This window comes from Spea bombifrons, chromosome 3 (assembly GCF_027358695.1).
Source record: "Spea bombifrons isolate aSpeBom1 chromosome 3, aSpeBom1.2.pri, whole genome shotgun sequence".
In the NCBI taxonomy this organism is placed as follows: domain Eukaryota; kingdom Metazoa; phylum Chordata; class Amphibia; order Anura; family Pelobatidae; genus Spea; species Spea bombifrons.
Window position 1 is genome coordinate 106,318,916 of NC_071089.1, and position 12,514 is coordinate 106,331,429.

At 35.3% G+C, this 12,514-nt stretch overlaps 1 protein-coding gene across 1 annotated transcript in view; it reads left to right on the forward strand.

Moving 5' to 3' along the window:
- The first annotated feature begins 2,689 nt into the window (after nucleotides 1-2,689).
- SNTG2 (syntrophin gamma 2) overlaps nucleotides 2,690-12,514 on the forward strand; it is an 85,194-nt gene continuing 75,369 nt past the window's right edge. Inside the window, exons 1-3 of the mRNA XM_053460444.1 lie at nucleotides 2,690-2,710; nucleotides 5,920-6,057; nucleotides 10,673-10,729. Coding sequence (XP_053316419.1) covers nucleotides 2,690-2,710; nucleotides 5,920-6,057; nucleotides 10,673-10,729 — 216 coding nt within the window. The remainder of the gene's footprint in view (nucleotides 2,711-5,919; nucleotides 6,058-10,672; nucleotides 10,730-12,514) is intronic.

Genomic DNA, 12,514 nt, shown 5'->3' on the forward strand with positions numbered 1-12,514 from the left:
CTGGAGCAAATGCTCCGTGTGCTACGCAGTTAATCTAGCCCTTGCTCTCCATTTGTTTAACTACAACGTTAGTGATTTTTCCCACTTAAAGAACATTGTTCTAAGCAGCACAAACCATGCTAGAAAGAAATATTAGAATGTATTTTACCGTAGTTATATCTGAAATTATTTCTGCTCTAAAATATTTACACTTGTGTTTCATTCAGTGCCACAAACAACAAACATTGGAAACATTTTTAATGTATCCCTCATTCTATAAATACTTAGCATGCAAATTAATCAGAACTGAATGAAACAAATATAATTTATTCATACATAAGTAGTCCTTTGTTTTACATTGCATAATTATCTTATAGTAGTTGTTTGTGAATCTAAAAAAACCCTAACGCAGGGCTGAACTCCAACCTTATCTAAGGTTGTCACCATTTACTGCACAGGTTCTTGGACGCTCTCCAAGAGTTTGTCTAGGGTGTGGTAAGTGGTGTAACATGGTAACATCAGTAATTTAGGTTGAAAAAAGACACAAATCCATTAACCATGCTTTTGATTAAAAAAAAAAAATGGAAAAACGCACACAAGTGATTTCAAATTGCACCCCCAAAAGACTATCTTACTTCTCACTGAAGTAATGAGCTAAAGGTAATCAGGTCTGTATAACTTATTATATATAAAGAAGTATATTGTTTGCTGGAAATCACCTAGCCAATATTAAAAAGCATCTTTAAATATTGAATTTAATAGAATAAAGTCTATGGGTAGTGTATCCCATGTCTTTATTGTTCTTCCTATTAATAACCCTTTAATTATTTTTTTTTTAAGTCTAAATGGATGAACTCTTAAATGCATAACTTTGCATTTCTCAACATTAAATCTCACCAGCCATTTAGCTGCCTGGGCTTTCAATTTGACCAGTTTTCACTCCAGTTGCAAAAAAACCACAATGTCTATGCCTTTTCTTTTGTTCAATTACTTTTTATAAGAAACAGTATCAAATATCTTTGCAAAATCCAAATAAATCCCATCTACTGAAAGACCTTGATCTATATTTTTGCTCATCTCTTTATAGAATATAATTAAGTTAGTCAGACATGATCTGTCCTTCATAAAAACCATGTTGACTATTACTAATGAAGTTATTGGAAAAAAGTGTTCCTGAATATTATCCCTTAACAAGCTTTCAAATTATTTCCCCACCACAGACACCACTGCTTTACGTCAGTCTTCTTTCACCATACCAGACAAGAGAGACTCTGGAGATCAATTGATATGGTCTAGCTATTTCTTGGTTAAGTTTCTGGAGTACCCTGGGATGTATACCATCTGGCCCTTGGGTTTTTATGTGTTTTATTTGTATTTAGCAGTTTTATCACTCTGTCCTATGTTAGCTAATGGCATGACTGCTACATGTTTTTGTAACATTGACTTGCAAACCTGTAGGCATTGGTTTTTAAGTGGTATAGACAGAGGCAAAACATATTTACGTCTACCTTCTCTTGATCTTTTTTAACCAACATACCAATTTTAGAATTCATGGGCTAACAGTTTTCTTCTGCAGTTTTTTATCATTAATGTATTTTTTTTTAAAAATGGAGCTTTGTCTTTGGCTGTCCTTTTCTCACTACTACTTGCAATTTTTGTTACCATATTTGTATTTAATGAATTATGAACCTGATCTCTTTGTGGACATTGGTGGGGTTTTACAAGTGACAGCTAAATTGTCTGGATTAGTAGAGAGAAAGAAAATGAGAGAGGAGTGATGAGAGAAATGGGGGGAGAAGAAAACAAATCTACTTGTACTTGTGCAAAGGATTCTCAGTCCCCCACCCATTGCTTCTTGGTACCCAGGACTTACTTAATTATTTCAGGGCTGTCCAGGTAAAAATGGAACAATGTCTTTAGCAAAGGAAATTAATTAATTTCTTGTAGCCCACACCACTAGAAGAATATCATGAACTTTCATTAGTCTATTCACTAAAATGTGAGTGGCAAAAACATGATAGTAACATGCATAGGTTGAACTAAATTCCAACTCCCTAAATACTAACTGTTGCCAATAGGCATTTGTCCTTGCATAAATTAACACTTGGCTTGCTTCTTCTCAGCTGCAGGAGATAAGAACAAGCAAACAAAATGCTATCCGTGGATTCTCTAACCCACAAGTTGTTTGTGAGCATGAAATGCATTCTGCCCCCTCCCCACACACCACCATTGCAAAAACGTAGATAGAAAACAGATCTTCCACAGACTGCTTCTCAGCCGCCATATGCAGTGGGGTAGGGAGTAATAAAATACTAATGTATAGTTCTTAGTGGGTTGAGGATTTTAAAAAATAATATAATAATTGAAGTAAAATAAGCCTAATACTACACATGCTTGGTGGCCTTATGGATCAAGTGTCAAATTCTGGATCTAGGGCAGTGAATTTGTGTCCCAACAAGGTTGTTTTTATTGATTGAAGTATCATTATGAATTTATCATGATGTATTGTATATATCTCTTCAAATAGCCATGTTTGAAACCTTCAAGTTAAAAAAGTCAAAGAAGGACTTCATGTTCTGCTAAAGAGAAAACATTAATTAAATAAGATGACATTGTCCTTCTAGATTCTGGTATGTATTAATGTTCAAATCTGATTATGTTTTGTTATTAACTGGATTAATCACAACACTCTTATTTAAATGTAATAAGTATGGCACTGGAACAAGATCAGGTATGCCAAGTAATGCAGGGCATGAATTAATGCTGTTACAATCCCTATGTGTGGCTGTGATTTTTCTAAAGTTCAGCTAATATTATCAATCATGCAAGGGCAGTACATTGTAACCTTCAAAGCTTAAAAAAGAGATGTATATAGAATGCTATATCATGTTTTCTCATTCACTAGTAACAGACACTATATATTCATATTCAGAGCCGGTCTTAGGCGTTGTGGCGCCCTGTGCGGACTACTCCTCTGGCGCCCCCCCTCACTCCCCCCCTCTACCCCTTCAAACTACCCCCCCTCTGCCCCTTCAAACTACTCCCCTCAAACTACCCCTCCCCTCTGCCTCTTCAAACTACCCCCCCTTCAAACTACCCCCCTCTGCCCCTTCAAACTACCCCCCCTCTGCCCCTTCAAACTACACCCCCCCTCTGCCCCTTCAAACTACACCCCCCCTCTGCCCCTTCATTCTACACCCCCCCTCTGCCCCTTCGAACTACACCGCCCCCCCACACTTACCTTGTTGCCGGAGTCCTGCGGTGAGAACGGGAGGCATCCGTCTTCTCGCTCTGCCGCAGTGCCGGCATTTCATGTTGAGCGCCGGAATAGTTTATTTAACATGAATGATGTTAAATAAAGTTTAAAAAAAAAAAAAAACCCCAATGTTTTAATTTAAATCCTGGGCCGGCCCTGTTCATATTGAGTGGCAGATGAGCAAAGATAACATTCGCTGAAAATTAGTTTATTGTGGAATACAACTGCCATTATCCATTATTATTACGATGAGGGTGATAGCAGTTGTAGCTCCCAAAAGCAGGTGCGCCTGCAAAAAAGGATGAAATATTGGTAGATAATCTTTAGTGACTTAGAGTTTGGATTGTCACCTACACAGGATTTGTGTGAAAAGTATGGACAGGCATGGATCTATTAAATAATTGCGGGGTGAAAGCTTATAAGAAAATTATTTAGTTGTTGTTACTTTTTTCTATTTGGCATCTATGTGGTAAAGATGTTTGTATACATACAGTATTTCCCTAGGTAAAGTGTAAGTTGCTTATAATGTTTTCCCTATAGCTAACTATAGAAAAAAATAAGAAAATTCCCATGGGAAAAAATGCATCCAGACCCCTGGCAATAAAAAGGCTCTTGGATGCTGATGTGCGTTTAATCTAATAGGTTTTATAAGAGGGGAGGAAAAAGAGGTGGACTACAGGAGGCCAATTACTATTCTGCTTTTACCACCATCTGTCAGAACTTATTTATAAACCAACTTCGAAACTACTACACAGACAGAAAAACATGTTTTAGCTTCTATTAATATATTAAATAATGGTAAATGTTGCCATTTAAAGATAAAACTAGAGCTAGACATTAATTTTTTTACTTGACTAGTGCATAGTTGGCATTCGCAGTTTTGCCAATGATGTTTACAACTAACACATTGATGAACGTTAAGCATGATCTACTACTAAGGATATCTAGTGTTGGGTGTTTCACTTTGCTGTTAGTGACATTAGCTCGCAACAGTAGTACTTGCCAGTTAGTATTCGGCCTACGTGGTCTTAATCATTAGAAAACAAACACTAATGTCTTTTTTAATTACTTTATGCAGAGTATGTCAGCAGCTAATTAGTTATGACTGATTCTGTCAATTTTATTGTATTTTCAAAACACAACACAGCAACTCACAAAGAATAGCAATCGATCATTATTACAACTGCTATTCTTACACTTTATTTATAAAGCGCCGACAGATTCCGCAGCGCTGTACAAGATGAAAATTTTACAGGTAACGACAAGTACTATACAGCAATTGACATACAGATACAAGAGAATGGAGGGCCCTGTCCCCGCAGGAACTTACATTCTAGGTGGATAAGGGGTGAGAAACAGGAGGTGAGGACTGCGTGGTAGTGAATGATGTTAATGTAGGGCGAGATAAGGGTTGTAAATGGGTGAGAGAGAAGTTGTGATGTTTATGTCAGTGGTAGGCCTCCCTACAACTAGTGCCACCAACTTAATGATTAAGTATCTTAACAGTTTGCTTGTGCCATATCACATAATTTGTCACATTCACAACAAATATTTTTCAAATTCTCATTCACAAAAAACCCAAGTAGCAAATTAGTAAAGCAAAGGAAAGCATCATATCTACAATCTTGTAAAATGTGTATATAGTTACATATGTAAAAGTTGTTTAAAGAGGGTCAGCTCTTCTATAAGACACAATCTCTATAGAATATTATTATTATCTTTTATTTATATAGCACCAACAATTTACGCAGCGCTTAATACAATACATAAATTCAAGGGATATGACAAGACGAGAATTGACAGACTAAGACAAACCGATACATTAGCCCTGCTTGCAAGCTTACAATCTTGAGGGAATGGGGTGAATATTCATTAACCTTGATAGTTTGCTGAAGATGAGAAAGTTTAAACTCTAGATATTCTACTTAATTGACAATTTAGCAATTTGTAAGGCTAAATTCATTGGGATTAGCCCTTTACTGAAATATACTAGTGTCAGCAGCTGGAATGCTTAGCTCTCCTGCAATGTCCTGGGCGGCTAAATACACTTTGTATAACTTTGTATAACTGTTAGCTATACCAACTTATCTCCCACCTGTTCTAAACACATTCCATGATTTTGCCCACTATAATTGGTCCCGTTTAAATAAGTTAATGTGGTCCACCATCATAAGCCTATATCAATTTTACCTCTTGTGTGTCTTCACTTCCTTTAGTCTAAAACTGTCTTCTCATTACAAACTCAGACTATATTGACTCTTTATAACTAGTGATAGCAAAAATCTAAAGGCTCTCACAGATGCTTAGATTATACGCTAAGAACGTAGGTTCATGGAAACAATACCGATCCATATTTTAGTTAGGGAATAGCGTATGGTGAAACCACTGGGGACATCCAGATTATTTCTCTAATATTATTGATGATGTACAAAATATATAATCAGTGAACATTTAACCTATAGATTGTTTCCATAATTCCTACTATGGGATTACTAACTCTGTGTGACATCATTATACGGCAATAATTTGTTTAATATATTAAATATTTTAATCTTTATGACGCTATTAGATTTTGAAACAAAAATGGCAAGTTTTATCTAAAACCAAATATTACATTATTTTTTTAAATGTTTTGCTGACAATATATAATATTCATTGTTTGTTCTTCTGTTTTGCTTCCACAGACTAAAACTGGTTTTGCACAATTGTATAATGAAGGTTCAGAGAATGCTTATGATGTACGTATCCGACTTACTAAGGAAGCATTAACAATACAGAAACAAGACGTGATCTGTGTCACTGGAACCGACCACAGTGCAAATGTAAGTGGTTTACCAAATAAACCAATGCATTTCCATAGAAACACATTTTTAACACATATTTTATAATATATATGCTAATACATGCATTAACATAATACCTAAGTTTCGCCCATTGCCCCTCCTTACGAACCTCCTGTAAGCATATCTTATGAGAGTAAGGCCTAGCTTAGGGTCAGAGGCACCTGGGGCAGTATTTCTTCTGTGCCCTCCCCATAACTTACACGCATACAAATTAACACAGAGACTCACGCTAACTCCCATCATTCTAAAAGAAATGTTCGGTTTTAATTTGATCATAACAGCAATAAATCTATAATACAATAAAATACATGTTGTTTATAACATGTCTTGGAAGTAGCAGCTATGTTACGTGGCAACGATTGCCATAGATCAGATTTTATAACATGTTTCTTTTCTTTTCTGTGATGGCAGAATGCATAAGTACTCACAGAGGGTTAGGGTTACTCACCGAGTACTTCGATATACATTATTTTATAGTAGGTGAGTCATGGCATGTAAGGTTGCCTGACTGCTGCATAGTTTCTAGAGCTTAGAATGAATGAAGTGCTATTAACCATATTGAATGTACAATAATGCATAACATTTTCCTAACTGCTGCATAGATAAAAATAACTATTACAAAGTATTAGGACATTGACAGTGTATATTACCATTCCCTATTGATCTCACGATGGAGAATTAAAGACCATTCATATTATTCATCTTATTCGCTCAAGTTAATATGCTTGAGCGAATAATATGAAAGATACTTTACTTTTTCCCCCTCATGATTGTAAGCATTTTAACCTGGTTAACAATCATTTTAATTTCCTGTTCTTGAACTTCTGTTCTTGTCAAAAGAGATTGTCTAACATATTTGATTCTAAATATACTTTATGATATGTTTCAAGGTCACCTATTTGTAATAATCTCTGCTTATAATAACAAATGTTTAAAGGTAAAATTAAGAAAATATTTTAGTTTTTCATACCATTTTTCCTGATGTGTTTAGTCGCAAGTATATCATTTTTAGTAATAAAAATAAATACTATGCAAATCAAAATATACCTCATCAGTTGATCTGAATTCAGGATACTTAGCAACTTCCTGTCGTTTACTAAATGTTTTGAGCAGATAAGCACAAATCAAAACATTCACAAATATTTTCAATGTATATATCTGCATATATCTAGTTTAATGCACAACCAGTTTGCACATCCAGGAAAAATATATTAAGTTATATATTATATAATATTTTATATTTATATTATATTAAGGAGATGCCACAAATAAAAGGATTAGTTTATCAACCCCAAAATGGTGATCATAATTTACTCTAAAATAAAATATATTGATAAACTCCAGTGGAGATATGTTTTAAAATGGTTAGGAGCAATACAGTATGCAATCAGTCCACAAATTATGTACTGGTAAAACTAATGGACGTTTCCATTACATCAAAGACATGAAGGAGGTAGCGTCCTGTTATGGTCACCCCCATTGATTAACACAACAGACACCATTTTCTATGAACGAAAATCGTCCGTGGTGCAGACCACATATTACCACAGCACTGCAACACTAAAATAAACATTTTTGTATTAGGATTTAAATTCTTAAAACGTGGCATTAACCTTTTACTTGCCAAAACATAAACTTTTATGATATCAAGTACATCAACCACCATTGTTAACATTTCTTATACACCAACAACCAAAAGATACCAAGGATAACCAATTATAAGCAACTTAATTAATGGCTGTACCCCTGCTGGAACTGTGGTCTTTCCCAGCGCAGTAGCCACATGACTACCTGAATCACGAGGGCAAGTGCCCCTGGAGTGTCCTGCACTTACTCCTCAGGCTCTGTGCACCACGAGTAACCATACCTATAGCGAACTCCTGCAATGTACCAACCTCAGACCTCCTCTGGACCTAGTTAAGTCTTGCGGGATCTGGCCCTTGCGTGCCAAACCTCACAAACTCTACACCTCATAATTCCTTCTTTTGTCCTGAAGGCTAGGTCATATCTCCTACTGTGCAGCTCCAGGGAGCCTTTTGATTATATATGTATTCAGCAGACTTTGGTTTCACCCTAGAAACTGGAAGGTATTCTAATCATGATGCTATGGAAGCATTTTAAAACAAATCTTAAGAAGATATTTTCCAACAGACTGCCAAACACATCATTTGTCTCACCAGAATTCAAAAATACACAGTATCCAAAATAATTATTTTATTTTATTATTTCCATCTATTGCTTACTAGTCAAGCAACAATAATTAATTAATAGTTGGCATAATATTTGAGTGTAAGAAGGTTTCTTTAGATTTTTCAGAATGCGTTTTCTCTGTACCATCAGATCAAATACATTGATAAATATTTCAATTTCTCTATTCATTAAAAAAGCAACACATTTTTATTAATTGCATACCTAAAGTGTTATCTTTCTTCTATTTTAGAGATTGTATAAGATTATTTTGTACCTTGGATGTTCAAATTTAGCAATTAAATGTAAAACTGCTTTTTTTATATAGCAAGTTGCTTCTGCAAAACATATTTTCTCACTAAAGGCTACAAGGCAAATATCATTGGATCACGATAATATCATCATCTTTTTTTATTATATAATACAATTTTCCAAGGCTTTATGGAAAAAAGCATGGATAGAATAATACACTGTTGTGCAGCATGGCTATTTTTAAACTATTACTACTACTACTACTACTACTACTACTACTACTAATAATAATAATAATAATAATAATTAGTATGTGTGTTACTTCATTAATCCCCACCTTCTAATTTGTAAAGTGCTCAAATTGTGTTGTAAGCTTGGAGATGATTGCAAGTCATCATTTGTGTTTGCACTTTATAACCTAGCTAAATGAGGTGTGAGGTGGTGTTTAGTAAAGTAAACACAATCGAGCTTGAAGCAAGGAAATACATTTTGTTTTTTGTTTTTTTTTGTCCAACCTTACTTAACATCATCCTGGCTTTTGTTTCTGCTCATTGCAAAACTTAAACATACTGGAAATTGCCTTACTTTCAAAATGGTAAATTTGATCAACCAAATCAACAAGGTATCCATGCTACTGTAAACAACAGTGTCTTCAGCCACAGGTTCTGTATCATTTGTATCACCTGACATTTGCAACAATGTAGGTAAACCAAATATTTTTTAGCTTAAAAGGCTAATCGCTTATTTGGGAATCCCGAGCCCACGCCGAGCTCTTCCTTTGTCCCACTACATTGCAAATAGAGGGACTACTCACACATACCTGAGAACTTGCAGTGTATCACTAGGAGTCTCCTGGTGGAGGATGCCTCCCCAGGGACTCACACAAAAGTTCAAGTGAAACCATACTGACAGCAGTCCCCTGGCATGCATGAATTATAAATTATGATACCATGGGTAGCCCCCCCACTATAACCCCCATAAGAAAACAATGCAAAACAAATTACAAAAAAATGCATGAGCATACATTTGTATAAATATATTTATATCCCATGTTTTAGATTTTAAAAAATTAGCTCTGGACTACATCATGGCCCGCTGAAATATTGATGATGGGATACAATTCTTCTGCACACTCCCTGCCAATCCCCGGAATTGTAGAAACAGCCCAATTTAAGCACGTAGTGACAAAACTCTGGAAATGGGTCACAGTTGCTAAACCACAACTGTATTAAAAAAATCCACGTTCAGCTGCATGCTAATTTTAGCCTATAAGCCCTGAAGGTTTTCTTTTAGTTTTGTTACATATTTCTATTGTTTTATGTTTTGTAATTGTACTTTTCTTTTCTGTTTGATCCAACCCAGTTCCCAAATGCTGAAATGCACTTGTCAGACATGTTTACTTTATTTTCAGTTCAGTTATTTTCAGTTCAAAGACACAATGCTTGTATTGCTTTATAAAAAATAGAAAATACTATCGCTATTAAGACTCGACTTGGTATGCAGTATTGTCCTAATGCTCCTTGTAGTGATAAAATAACAGCTTACTCTTTCAGATTCTGTTCAGCATTGCATTCTATTATTAAGCATGTGGAGAAAGAAAATATTAAATATATATTTACTGTAGATATACTTGATAAAAAAAACAATATAAAGAATATGACCTGTTCAGAAAGACTGACTTTGGACAAGTTTCCCATTTGACTGTAAATAAATAAATTATGAACACTTAAAGAAAACTCTCAACTAAAAGTATCTGTTTTTGATTAACTTAGTAAATATAGTAAAGATAAAAGAGTAAGTTGCAGAAAATTTAGATTTGCGGTATTAGTAGAATTTCAGTGATTTCTTATGCTGTTCTGCAGCGGTACTAATGTAAAGTTATTAAACACTCTAACTTTAGGCATAACTTTAGGCATAACCAAGGTATACTCTTTGCTGTATAATGTAAAACTATTAGTTAGTTTGAACAATTTGTTTGTTTCAAATTGCTTCAATTTTCACTGCCTTTTTTATATAAAATATATATATATATGTCTTAGATGTGTGTGTGATACAAGTAAATACACCAGACGAAAATGTGTATAGCTAGCAAAACAAAAAGAGTTACACATAAAAATATTTACCTAAATTGTATTTTTTTTCCAATTTTTTAAAGCGCAGAACTGTTACACTTCACAGAGACCCCGTTGGAGGACTGGGTTTAAGTATTAAGGTAGGTGCAATTATAATTCTAACATAAAATAAGACATTAGGAACACCTCTACTATTATAAAGAGGCTGTGCTAAGAATAATCCAAATTATGGTAATTCATTATCTGGTTATGAAAAAGATATTAGACATTGCCAACCATCCCCTCTGTATAGGTAGCAAAATTGTACTGTGAATCTGAAAATAAAGTCATATGGGTTTTGCATATATATATATATACTGATCAGCCATAGCATTATGACCACTGACAGGTGAAGTGAATAACACTGATAACTTGACAACCTGATAATCTTGTTATCATGGCACCTGTTAGTGGGTGGGATATATTAGGCAGCAAGTAAACATTGCATCCTCAAAGTTGGGTAAGTGTAAGGATCTGAGTGACTTTGACAAATACCTTATTGTGATGTCTGGACGACGAGGTCAGAGCATCTGCAGCTCTTGTGGGTTGTTTCCGGTCTGCAGTGGTCAGTACCAAAGTATCAAAAGTTGTCCAAGGAAGGAAAAGGAGTGAACTGGCAACAGGGTTATGGGCAGCCAAGGCTACTGTAGTTCAAATTGCTGAAAAGTTAATGCTGGTTCTGATAGAAAGGTGTCAGAACACACCATGCATCACAGTTTGTTGTGTATGGGGCTGAGAAGCCGCAGACCAGTCAGGGCGCCCATGCTGACCCCTATGCTGACCCCTTTCCACTGCCAAAAGCGCCTACAATGGGCACGTGAGCATGAGAATAAGACCACGGAGCAATGGAAGAAGGAGGCCCGGTCTGAAGAATCATGTTTTCTTTTACATCATGTGGATGGCCTGGTGTGTTGCTTGCCTGGAGAACACATGGCACCGGGATACATCCATGGAGGCCTCACCTCGCAACTCTCAGGTCTTAAAGGATCTGCTGATAATGTCTTGATGTCAGATACCACAGCACACCTTCAGAGGTCTAGTGGAGTCCATGCCTCGACAGTCAGGGCTGTTTTGGCGGGAAAAGAGGGACCTACATAATATTAGGCAGGTGGTCATAATCTGATCAGTGTATATATATATATATATATATATATATATATATATATATATATATATCCTTATTGTCTCAAACTTAATATTGTAACACTATCCAGACAGATAAATAGCAGTGCCAGAAAAACTAGCTGCCCTACTTTTATACCACTAGCGGCAAAGGAAATATATATTAAAAAACACCCGTAGTGATAAAGACAGTGTTACACTATATAATGATGCTGAGTATTTAGTGGTAATAAAATGCTGCACTACATAATTGTTATATTCAAATATCTTGTGGGTGGAGAATTCAATTACAGGTTTGCAAAGTGTCCTGTGTACGATAATAATATTCCTGCGAATGGCTATTAGCTTCAGCTGCACTACATTCAATTTACTGAGGTTCATTATTTGCTACTTTAAAACCTCTACAACTGAATGTCACCAGAATATTTGGTTTTCATACCATTTGAATTTATTAGCATAAACCTTTAGTTTATGTGTGAAATAAATACCAGACTATTTTATCTCTCTTTTTTATTTCATTGTCCAATCAAATCCAATGCTATTACTGTCTCAAGCAAAAAGACTAACTGCAGCCCTCAAGGGTAAATGTATAATTCTATACACGGTTTCTTTTTCAAAAAAGGTTTTATGAGAAGCACTTGCTTTTTCTAAATAGAACTGTCCCTTTGTTCTTTCACATAATCCCGATAATGGATGTTGAGTTGTGACATTTGGATTCTTAGCAATTCCAAAAACTGTGAAGGCTTATCCAGTGCTTTAAGGTT